This window comes from Rattus norvegicus, chromosome 1 (genome assembly GCF_021556685.1).
Source record: "Rattus norvegicus strain SHRSP/BbbUtx chromosome 1, alternate assembly SHRSP_T2T, whole genome shotgun sequence".
Lineage (NCBI taxonomy): Eukaryota > Metazoa > Chordata > Mammalia > Rodentia > Muridae > Rattus > Rattus norvegicus.
In genome coordinates, this window is record NC_141534.1 from 5,419,807 (window position 1) to 5,432,545 (window position 12,739).

Consider the following 12,739-nt stretch of genomic DNA (forward strand, 5'->3'; position numbering starts at 1 on the left):
CCAAACTAGACTGTGAGGCTTATGAGAAATTTTTCTGTAAACTAGGAAAACATCACACAAAGGAAAAAAGTAATTTTCTCAAGTTTACAGAATTAAGGAAAGACTTCTGCCTCAACTATCGGGGGGGGGGGGGGGGAGACCAGGGCCCACTGCTAAGCTCCGTCTATCACACTGACTGTTCACAACCAGCACAGGACATCTTCCGAGGGAGGCGTTCCAGATGCATTTAGTCCTGCCTGCCTGAACTTCTTGTCTACTACAGCCTCCATACACAGCTCAGGGCACCTGAACTTTGAACAGGCTTTAACAAGCTTCTGCGTGCTATGTGGATAAGCATCTTACAGGTCTAGAATTGGAAAATCGTCGATTCATTTATTTGTCAGTTTTATAGCAGGGCATACAACTGCACCAATGGTCAGGATGGTCTTACATAGTGGGGCCCAGTCAAGGGGGCGTGGGAGACAACAAACGCCAGGCTTCATTGACCCAGGAAAGCGACTTCTGTGCACTCCTCATGAAGGGACCTTTGTCTGCCAGTGCATCTTAGACTGACTGCCACTCCCCACCAGGACATACAATTTCTTTCATTGCTGTGACCAAAGTGCCTGATAAAAACTGGTTCAGGGAGAAAGGATTCATCTGGGTTCCATGTTTCATAGGCTCTATTCACAGTAGGTTGGCACCACATGCTTGGGCAGAAGCTAAAGGAGCATGTGACTGAGAAAAGTCTTCATTTCATGTGAAACAGGAAGCAGAGCAGGCAGCAGGAAGGAGAAAGGGGTACTACAGTAAAGACCCCACACTCAATGATCTACTTCTTCCCACTAGGTCTGACCACCTTTCCACAGCATCACGAACAGAGCCCAGAGCTGAGGGCTGGCTTCTGAGAATGGACAGGGCAAGAGCCACAAGGACTCCATGTAAAAACTAACCCATCCTTAGGAACACTGCCCGGCAAACAACCTGCATATTTGATTACCATCAGCTCCTAATACTGGGTCCCTCAATGCTCAGTTATTTCATCCTGAGTGTTTAGCAGGAATCGTATACTGAACACACTTGTGGGCCTGGGCAGCGCACTGCCAGAGTCCTCTGCTCAGCTGAAAATGGACGTGTCACTGACAATGGAGGCATCAGAGACACTCTTCTGCTAGAACGCCTGCTCCCAGCATGCTCTAACAAGTGTAGACGTACGTTGTAAGAATGTCCACATCACTCCATCATTTCGAGTCGCTACAATTCAGGGCATCTTGGTTTTGGACCACATGGTTCTCTGTTGTATGTTCCATCCCGTGCTCTATAGCAGGGGTAGCCGGATTTCTGGCATTTATCCACTAGAAGACAGCAGTGCTTCTACCTGTGACATTGAAAGTTCTCTCTACACACGGCCAAATGATGCTTCTTGGACAACCACCCTGCTAGAGCATGGCGCTGATGAGAGGGTGAGAGGGTAAGCTCCAGGACCAAATGCCCACCTGACATACAGTGTACGGCACTGACACAGCGCCCCTGAGAAACCACCAGCAAACAGATCAAAGGACTGCAGAAGTCAAGAGGTAGAAAACAAGTTTACTTTTCTCCTTCTTTGTTTGCCCAATGGACTTTGCTAGAAACTTCTCTTTCAGCTCTGCCTTTCTAGAAGCACGCATGGCTGAACTGACACAGTGTGTGTGGTTTATCTTCCCTATCGTGGTATAACCAGCAGCAACAGTTACTGACTCCTTGCTAGGTCTACTCTGCATTTCCACGCACTCGCACTGAGTGTAGACATGCCCTCGGATTGGTGCACTGTGAGAGGCGGTATCTTCAGACTCCTGCAGCTTGCTGTGGTCTAGTGGGAAGGCTATGGGGGTGGAGGAGAAGACCAGCGACAAAGACTGACAGCTGAACTTAACACTCATTAACACTGGAACATAGGCATAGACCTCGGGCAAAAGAAGTGATTTTATCTTCAATGCCAACTACTACTACTACTACTACTACTACTACTACTACTACTACTACTACACACACTCACACTCATCTAGAAACAGTCTTACAAACTGTAAAGGTTATATATTAATTCATATTCCATGTCAAATGTAAACACCATATGAATCAAGGGAGAATCATATAATGAAAACTTAGGAGTTCTGTAAAAACACATGGAGTAGAATGTTTAACAAAACTGTTAAGAAGAGCTCTTCAGGCAATACCTAAAGCTGACAAGTCTTATCATGAGAGATATTTTAGGCCAACTATTCTGCTTCCAGAAATTTATCTTTAGATAAACTTACGTATGTTCATATATATATATATATATGTATATATATATATATATATGTGTGTGTGTGTGTGTGTGTGTGTGTCTGTGTGCGTCTGTGTGTGTCTGTGTGTGTGTGTCTGTGCGTGTGTACATATAATTATACAGTACAACATAAAAAAAGCAAAAGGAGCAACTATAAATGTCTGTGATGAAGATTTACTGAGCACACTATGACACTCTGACACCATAGAAGTATATAATGAGGAGAATGGCCCAGAGAGCTCTAAAGGTGCTGATATAAGATAAGATGTTGGGTGAAACAAGTTATGGAAAGACTGTACAATGTCCTTTTGAAGAAAGAAATAAGAAGCTGGACAGAGACTTGTCCTCACTTTTCTACATATACTACAATTGCCCTAGGAATCAAAGGGAGAGACTTTACATAGTTCTCTGTGGGAAAGAAGAACTCTGCTGTGTATACTCTGACACTGAAATTACTTCTCAACACACTCCAACCCCAAAAGAATATTGTTCAAAAAGCACATCAAAACACAAGAGCAAGTGTTCTATCTGTTTGAAAACAGAGTTCTTACCTTTCTCTGCAAAATTTGAGTGAATGTAGCACAGCAGGCCTTTTCTGACGTAAATTCCACAAGTGTAAGGTGTCATCAGCCAAGGCACTCACAAGGGCTCCCTTGAAAATAAAGTATATTTCATATGTGATCATTTTTATGCTTCCAAATAGCTGCTGAAATAACCCCATAAATTTAAAACCTTTTTATCTACAGATTATAGTTTTAAGAAATATTTGAATATCATCCAAATTCCAAGTGACAAATGGAGAAGAGTTATGTACAAATATGTATCTAATTAATGTTTTCACTTCTTAAGTAATTTACCATCTCATAACACAAAAATATGCTAGGGTCTAGTGGCATGGCTAAAACCGCTAAGATGATTAGATAGCAGACCACAAGTTATTTTATCATTAATATGGATACTGTCTTGACTAAAAACAAAATACAAAGTGACCTCATTTTATTTATGTGAGGCAAATACTAATAGACGCCCTTTACTTAGATCATGACAACAGAATATGACAGTATTCAGCTCTGACCAGCAGAAAACACTGACTAATCAGTCCATCCTATCACTCCTGGGTGAGTGAGGCACAGAGGGGCTCAGTCTTGCCCAGACTCAACGTTGGAGTTTTCAGAGCCAGGACCTCTCCAAGTTCACTTCCATTAAAGCTCCAGAGAAGACTGAGATGCAGTAAAAGAGTAACAATCTGTAGACTACAAAGGGGATTAGTCACTCGTCCAAATGTATTATGATGCCTTTGTCCATTGAGCCATCTTACTGGCCTATCTTTCATTCATATTTTGGGACTTATTCTATAGAGCCTAAGAATTTAGGGCAATCAGAATGTTCACAGACTATCCTCAAATTTAAAGAAAGTGGAGCCCTTCTCAGCAGTCTCTATACTGTGAAATAGAATTTTCTCTAGCTCCTTTCACACTTCGCCTTCTCACAGTCAAAGCCAGGACACGTTCAAATGGAAGCTGCTTTCCCAGAAATATGTGGGAACACTTTGTTAATGTACTCTAGTAAATGCTGTGTTTAAACTAGTTCAATACAGGTTTTTTAATGCTATGTAACTTCCAAAATCTTTGAAACAATAGTTAAAATGTAGCATATGGTAACAAAAATATTTTTATTTTATTTGCAACGTTATTCTGAGAAAACATATTGCATGACTATTTGCGGTGGCACCTTAAAATGAATTATGACTGCATCTGACTCTCAAGAAATTACATTTTTATTCAAATATTTACTTATAAGTATATGCAAGCAATCTGAAGAACTAGACTGTTCTAATTTGGGGTCTCAGTAGGAGGAATAAACACCAGTCACTAACCTCATTAATCAGGAACTGGAGTTGAATCACTGCCGCTCCGCTGTCGTGCTGGCAATAACATTCCACCCCTGGACGACCAAAGCTGCCATCGGCCCCATTAAGGAGTTTTTACCGTGTGCATTTTAAAAGGAACTTTTTAGGTTATGTAACCAATAAATATTCTGATGACCTGATATTCAATCCCGGCCACTTAAAGAGGCTGATATACCCAGAGCTTTATTTATTAATAACCGCAAGTCTTATAAATTAGTTTTAAAATAAATAGGAAAACTTCTTTCTAGGAAAAAAAAATAAAACATTAAAACGTCATCTTGGAATGTTCTTCTCACTGCCAATTTTCAATCCCACAGTGTCACTTGTAATCTAAAATATAATCAAAAACTGACCATGTGACCGTGCTGCTCGAGGCAACATGAAGATCACAGTGTCCCAGTGTTTTCCGACGTGCGTGGATGTGGACTCCAAGACTCTGAACATGCAAAGGCTTACGTTAACTAACAGTCTCCACCAGGCCGGGTATGACTGGAAATGCCATATGAACTAACTCCTTGGACTGTCGCAATCCAGGAAGAATATACTATCATCCCCCATGCAAACTAAACAGATAGGAAGGGGAAGCACAGGAGGTAACTAGTGTGCTCTGTACAACAGAAAGCAGCAGAACGCAACGTGCGCATGCGCCATGGCTCCATGGTGGCCGCTGTCCTCTCCCCACCTCCTCCTTCCCCTTTTCTCACGTGCTTGGGATGAACCTGGGTTTTGTGCATGCTAAGTACATATTCATAGGTCCCATCCCTAGCTCTGTTCTCTGAGATACACTGAATGAAGATTAATGCATAGCAAAACACCCATGCACGTTTCCAGAACTTTCTGTGAGGTACTGTTACATGCGTTATACTTTCATGAGCCTGAAATAAGAACACAGTCCTTTTAACACATTGCTAATCTGCTTTGGGTAGCTAATAAATAATACAAAGTAAAAAGACAAGCTTCACCCTTCAACAGAGGAATGGATACAGAAAATGTGGTACATCTACACAATGGAATATTATTCAGCTATCAAAAACAATGACTTTATGAAATTCATAGGCAAATGGATGGAACTGGAAAATATCATCCTGAGTGAGGTAACCCAATCACAGAAAAACACACACGGTATGCACTCATTGATAAGGGGCTATTAGCCCAAAAGCTTGAATTGCCCTAGATGTACAGAACACATGAAACTCAAGAAGGATGACCAAAATGTGAATGCTTCACTCCTTCTTTAAAAGGGGAACAAGAATACCCTTGGCAGGGAATAGGGAGGCAAAGTTTAGAACAGAGGCAGAAGGAACACCCATTCAGAGCCTGCCCAACATGTGGCTCATACATATACAGCCACCAAACTAGATAAGATGGATGAAGCAAAGAAGTGCAGGCTGACAGGAACCGGATGTAGATCTCTCCTGAGAGATACAGCCAAAATACAGCAAATACAGAGGCGAATGCCAGCAGCAAACCACTGAACTGAGAATAGGACCCCCGTTGAAGGAATCAGAGAAAGAACTGGAAGAGCTTGAAGGGGCTCGAGACCCCATATGAACAACAATGCCAACCAACCAGAGCTTCCAGGGACTAAGCCACTACCCAAAGACTATACATGGACTGACCCTGGACTCTGACCTCATAGGTAGCAATGAATAGCCTAGTAAGAGCACCAGTGGAAGGGGAAGCCCTGGGTCCTGCCAAGACTGAACCCCCAGTGAACTAGACTGTTGGGGGGAGGGCGGCAATGGGGAGAATGGGGAGGGGAACACCCATAGAGAAGGGAAGGGGAAGGAGTTAGGGGAATGTTGGCCTGGAAACCGGGAAAGGGAATAACAATAATAAATGTTAATAAGAAATACTAAAGTTAATAAAGATGTGAAAAAAAAGACAAGCTTTAAACATTTAGTGAGTTTTAATAACCTCCAGCCCTCTGTATGCAAACTCACAGAGACCATTTTATGTTCTAATAAAATATGCCATGAAGTTCTGCTTAATACAAAACAAATGCATCATGAGTCACATTCTATTTTGTATACCTCTCTTTTCTTGCTATGCATTGACCTCACTTATGGAAAACAAATGCTCCACCACTGGTCCTTATATCTCTCTAGCACTGACCTTTTTACGTTAGTCAAAGACATGGGTCTTTGAGTTTAGGTCTGTTACCTGGAGCACAGGGTAGGTTTTCAGGAGTAAGTACAGCCATAACTATCTAACTATAAGATTTCTACATAAGCCTTGCCTCTGTGGAACGCGGAAAGATACTAATAATGCGACCTGAATGTAGCACTGTTTCTATAAACCCTGAGCTTCAGTCTCCAATCACACATATGCCAGAGATTCTCATTATTTGTTCTTTCAAGCACCAACAGTTCTCTTAATCATCCTGGATAAGACGGAAAATTGAGAAGATTAGCTTTCTGAAACCTTTTTTTTAAGTTTATTTATTTAATGAGTTCACTGTCGCTGTCTTCAGACACACCAGAAGAGGGCATCAGATCCCATTATAGATGGCTGTGAGCCACCATGTGGTTGCTGGGAATTGAACTCAGGACCTCTGGAAGAGCAGTCAGTGCTCTTAACCGCTGAGCCGTCTCTCCAGCCCCGAAATCTTCTTCAAGTAGACATCTTTGATTTTTTTAAAAACAGACCAGTTTTGCAATTCAGATTTTAATAAGTAATGCAATCGTATGGATATTTGCCTTATAAGAATGTAAAATATGACAGACAAAAATGTGTAAAAATAAACAAAACTGACTATTAGAAGCAAAGATCATAAAAGCAGCTTTCTTCACTGGGGATGTAGCTTCCTGGCCTTGAAAATTCTTTCCCTGGCACCATGGACAGAGGCTGGAGTAGGTCAGTGTCAAAGTAAGTCACTACTGGGCCTTACCAACAGGCTTAAATAAACATTAAAGAATGGATGTATGTTCATGTGTGTGTGCATGCGTGCGTGTGTGTGTGTGCATGCGTGTGCGTGCATGTGTGTGTGCATGTGTGTGTGTGTGTGCATGCATGTGCGTGCACGCGTGTGTGTGCATGTGTGTGTGTGTGTGTGTGTGTGTGTGTGTGTGTGTCACATCACATTGACAAAACATAAAATTCAGAGCAAGCAGCTCTGACTGGTAGTCTGTAAGAATTTCAACCCTACTGCAAATTTAGTAAGCCCAGCCTGCCAGAGGCAATGTGTGGGTGGGTAGAGTGGTTAACTAGCTGATTTACTTTAGGTGCCACAAGACCATTTGAGGCACAAAGAAAATTAAGATTTCATCTTTCACGTCAGTTCATGTACCAGCTCTATTGTCTACACTATGACCTTCAAAGAATTTTTCAGCCCTCAGCTTCCTAATCCCTAAACTCCAAAAGACCTATGCTGTCTAATATGCAGAAACACAGTGAGAATTAAAACATACATGGACTCATCAAATAGTCATATTTGTTACACTGGCTAAAACTTGTCAGTGGACAAAACACACTAAAAAAAAAAAAAAAAACAAACAACCATCAATTTGAATATATTAGGTCATAGATCAGAACACCCCAGATACAAATATCTCCACATCCTTCATACCAGTGGCGTTGTACTCGGCTCCTCTTGATGCTGGCATTTCTGAAAGAACATCCTTACCACAAATAATCCACCCTTCTAATAACCATCCACTTGGTTAAATATCTACATCTCTCGTGCCTACACTCACGATCGCAAACTATCTGAAATTCAAATTACAAAGCAATCAAAAAACTATACATTGAAAAAAATTCTGAAAATATATTTACTAACTGGAAAAATGTTCATTTATTGTTCTGTACTCTGATATATCAATCATGGAACAAAACTGGCTAGTGATAAATGTTTTCCTTGTGCTGTTGCTCCTTCGCACTCTGAATTTCAGTGCATTCTCTTAAAGGGGTATAGACTTCCTAATCCAGATGCCCTTCTGCACTTGTTCTGCTGCTTCTCTAGCAATAACTAAAATACCTACCTAACTAGTCATCTTTACCTAACTAACTAGTCATCTTTACCTAACTAGTTACCCTTACCTAACTAGTCAGTCATCTTTGCCTAACTAGTCATCTTTACCTAACTAGTCATCTTTACCTAACTAGTCAGTCATCTTTGCCTAATTAGTCATCTTTGCCTAACTAGTCATCTTTGCCTAACTAGTCATCTTTACCTAACTAGTCATCTTTACCTAACTAGTCATCTTTGCTTTTGGAGCAAATCAGTTCCCTGAGGAGCAACACCTGGCAGATACTCCATGCAGTTTGCCTGGTTTTCTTCACCCAGGTGGGTGTCATCATAAGGGGCACACAGTGCTCTGCTAACTTAGATTTTTTTTAATGCAAGCAAACAAAAACTACAGCTGCTGAGAGTTTGGATTATGGGGGAAAAAAATCTGCTAAACTAAACCAGTTTACTAAAGATGTTCTAACGTCAGACTGGAAAACAGGAAATGTGTTATGCTAGGAAAGGAGTTATGCCTCTATTTCCACAGAAAATAAAAAAAACAAAAACAAAAAACTATGGGCTCCTTCCAAATTGATAAAAAAAAAAATCAGACATGACAAGGGGAGACATCCTGAAGATCATGGCTACAGACAAGAAGAAAACCAAAAGATCTGTAATGTATATGCTGGTCCCTTTAAATGATCAAGTCTGAACTGTCTCCCGTCATAACTTCAGCCATACAAGGCCAATAAATCTCTGGCTGCAAAAGTCCTCAAGGTCCACTCTGCCATCCTTTCATATGGCACAGATGAAGATATACTGCAATTTTGATTATAATTCAAACTAGTTTAAGAAAGACAGATATCTTTTACTTGTTTAAACGGGGAGCAGAAAGGCATCTTTAACTGATCTATGAACGTTGCACATTCCATAGACTATGATAATACAGAAATATATATTGCCTCTGGAAATTTTATGTGCGCAGAAAAAAACAACCAAGAATACAGCTCTGACAAGATTCACCCTGTGGATCCTGAGATGCTGACACTTACTGTTCTAGCTTCCTGCCTGATCCTACCTTAGACTCCATCAATTCTGGGTCCTCTAAAGATTTGCTTCCAGGACAACTTCAAAACAGTTACCTCTGTAGGTCCAACCTCACAGACTTATCCAATCGGGACTTCACTTAAGCCTGAACTTTCTCAGCACAGAGAATGGACAACAAATGCCACAGTTGGCTTTCCTAAGACTTAACGAGTTTTCCATTGGGAGAAGAAGGGCACTCAAAAGAAAACTATACCCCCAAATTGGCAGAAGGCGGGGTGGAGAATTTTGGTCACTTGTTGGATATTGGAAGGTTGTCACCACTTAAGGGGACTGTTACCAAGAGTTATGATCTTGGACAGGGAGAAAATGAAATAGGAGGTTAGATTCATTAATTTCTTTTTTTTTCTCTTCCCTTTCCTTTTCTTTACTCTTCTTTCTTTTTCTTCTTCTTTTTTTTCTTTTTCTTTTTTTTTCTTCTTTTTCTTTTTTTCGGGGCTGGGGACTGAACCCAGGGCCTTCTGCTTGCTAGGCAAGTGCTCTACCACTGAGCTAAATCCCCAACCCCCTCTTCTTTCTTAAGAGGGAAAAGTTGAGAAGAAAAAGAGGAGATATAGAAATATTATAGGAATAATAAGAAAAAAGAGGGATATTACTGATTCTATTCTTAAACCAAAAACTATTTTATAGCCATAATCTTACATTGGTATAGACTTTTGTATTTTGATAAAAAAAAATGGGGCTATATTTTGTTATATCGGTACAGAATGTTGTATACTGATATAAATTTAAAGGTTACATTGGTTTAGATTATTAGATATCAATACAAATTTAAGATTTTTTTGGCACCATAATATACATATCTTTTAAATTCTTATATGAGGTATTGTTCCTATATAATCCTTAAAGATACAATGTAAAGTTCCACTCCTTTTAATGGCTGCTATTACAAACTATTGTATATGATTAAGAAATACAAGTCAATAGTCAAACTTGTGATCATGTCAGACACTAGTCTAGATCATCAGAGAAATATGCATTCTGGGTTGAACATACAATGTGTAACTGAAGACAGGCAATGTTAGCTAATTCAGATATGCTATGAATAGACAGATGTCTTCAAAAACCTCAGAGACTCACAGAATCAATTGGCATTTAAAAAATGTTTTATTTAATTTAAGGCTTTTTGACACTGAAACATGTCAGCTCCTGGCAACACAGGATTCAACTTGGAAGAAGATGATGGGCATTAAAGAACCTCCACTTGGAGATGGCTTCACTTGTGGCAAGCAGGCAAAGAAAACACCCTAACTTTATTTGCAGATAGAATGCTGTCCAGAAAGGACAAACAAAACAAGGGAAGTCAACTGCCAAGCTCTGCCAAGACAGGATAAGCAAGTCCTTCATGACTCCTGCTTCGAGAGTGGCCTGTCTGATATCCCGGGCCAGAAGGCTGACGATGATGCTCCAGTGTTGTAGAGAATATTGGCACTGTCCAGGCTGTCAGCTGTCTCTCTCATTTCTATAATTTTTTGAAGCTGCATCCCTGCACTTCCTGCATACTCAGGTAATATTTATTCCCTTAAGGTCTGTAATGGATTGAAGACTAGATAGTTATAGTCTTACTATGAGCTTAAGTTGTTTAGGATTTAAGAAGATGTTCTTGGTCTAAGAAGATATTTTTTAGGATGGTAACACAAGCTAAGATACAAATTGATTTGTACAGAACTCTAAACTCACCAAGATAGGATAGATGATAGAATACTTTATCTAAGGTGTCAAACATAAAATGACTAAACATTACAAATGTAACTCTTACCTAAGAGTTTTTATATTTGTTGCACAATGGTTCCTATTGTATGTTCTTTATTATTATAAGAGCCTTTTTATTTAGACAAAAAGGGGGAAATGTGGTGGGTTGGTCTGATGCTGTTTGTATTGTAATGCTTTAGTTTTGTTTTGTTTTTTTGTTTGTTTGTTTTTTTTTTCCGGAGCTGGGGACCGAACCCAGGGCCTTGTGGTTGCTAGGCAAACGCTCTACCACTGAGCTAAATCCCCAACCCTTTTTAAAGATTTATTTATTTATTTAATATCAGTACGCTGTAGCTGTCAGACACACCAGAAGAGGGTATCAGATCTCATTACAGATGGTTGTGAGCCACCATGTGGTTGCTGGGATTTGAACTAAGGACCTCTGGAAGAGCAGTCAGTGCTCTTAACTGCTGAGCCATCTCTCTAGCCCCATGCTTTATTTATACTGGTTCTGTAGATGTGGATGACCTTGATACCAAGTGATAGTATATGAACCTTCTCCCCAATTTAACTGGTCAACAAAAAAATAGAACCTGTGATTGGGCAATAGAGGGAGAAAGGTGGGACTTGAGGACCAAGTTAGGGGATTGTAGGTAGAGGAGGAAGAGGAAGAGGAGGAAGAAGGAGACAGAGTAGAGGAGGCTGCATGAGAGGAGACGGACCAGGAGCATGTGGGCAGGAGGAACAGCAGTAATAAAGGACTCTATAGCTGAGGAACAAGTTGGAACAGCTCCAAGCCTGCCCAAGCTAGGCTTACGGCTGTAAACCAGATAACTGATTGTGTGTCTTTATAAGCGCTGGCTAGAATAATAAGTTCATTATACAGACACATTCATAGGAGGGCAGAGAGCAAAGCTGAAACATGCAACTGAGTCTTTCAAAGATCCTCGGTTACACAATGGGGGGGAAGTAAAGAATTAAACATAGAAAATATAGTGAAAGTAGGATTTAATGAGGAATAAAAGGAAGTGGTATATGAGATAGATATACAGAAACAAAACTTGGAGCTAGTAAGAGCTTAACTTTTTGCTATTGTTGAGTATGGAATATAGGACCATATACATGGCACAAAGGTCACTCTATCTACTGCTGATCCACGTCCCTAACACAGAAGGTTATAAGGACTGATGAGCAGAACAGAATATCAGGAAGGCTGGGGGGATGGATCTAGGATAAAACACTCACAGAATAAACACGAAGACCAGAGTTTGGCTCTCAAAGTCCATGCAAAAGCTAGAGATTTGTGTGCTGTAATCCTGACACTCAGAATACACAGACAGGGTCGCTGGGATGAAGTAGCTAGCTAGGCTAACTCAATCAGGGAGCTCTAGGTTCTTCCAAAGCTCCTGCCTTACTTAATAAAGAAAGTGGAGAGTGGTGGGGAAAAACAGCCAACATCGACATTGTTTAATGATACACACTCAGCATGCACATATCCACATAATAGACACACACACACACACACACACACACGCACACACACGCACGCACACACGCACACACCGCAAAACTCATAACTAGTAAAGCATTTTACTTATTGTACTACATATCTATTTCAAACTTAGCCTGAAGTTCACCTCCTAAATGACTTTCATTGTTACTGTGACTGGGAGGTGAAGGGGTGGAGAGAGTAGAAAGGGAGGGACAAAAGAGGAATTTAGAGATAACTAGGTCCCTCATCCTCCCAACTGTGATACGGGGAACATTCCTACATGCAAACAACAGTACCTGAGGTCAACCA

At 40.6% G+C, this 12,739-nt stretch overlaps 1 protein-coding gene across 10 annotated transcripts in view; it reads right to left on the bottom strand.

Annotated features, from left to right (window-relative positions):
* Window positions 1-12,739, bottom strand: part of Stxbp5 (syntaxin binding protein 5) — a 152,786-nt gene that overhangs the window by 102,300 nt on the left and 37,747 nt on the right. For 8 of the 10 annotated variants that reach the window (NM_178346.2, NM_030843.3, NM_178345.2 and 5 more), the window contains 2 exon segments: window positions 2,839-2,939; window positions 4,164-4,245. In NM_178346.2, coding sequence (NP_848036.1) covers window positions 2,839-2,939; window positions 4,164-4,245 — 183 coding nt within the window. 10 annotated transcript variants of the gene reach the window in all.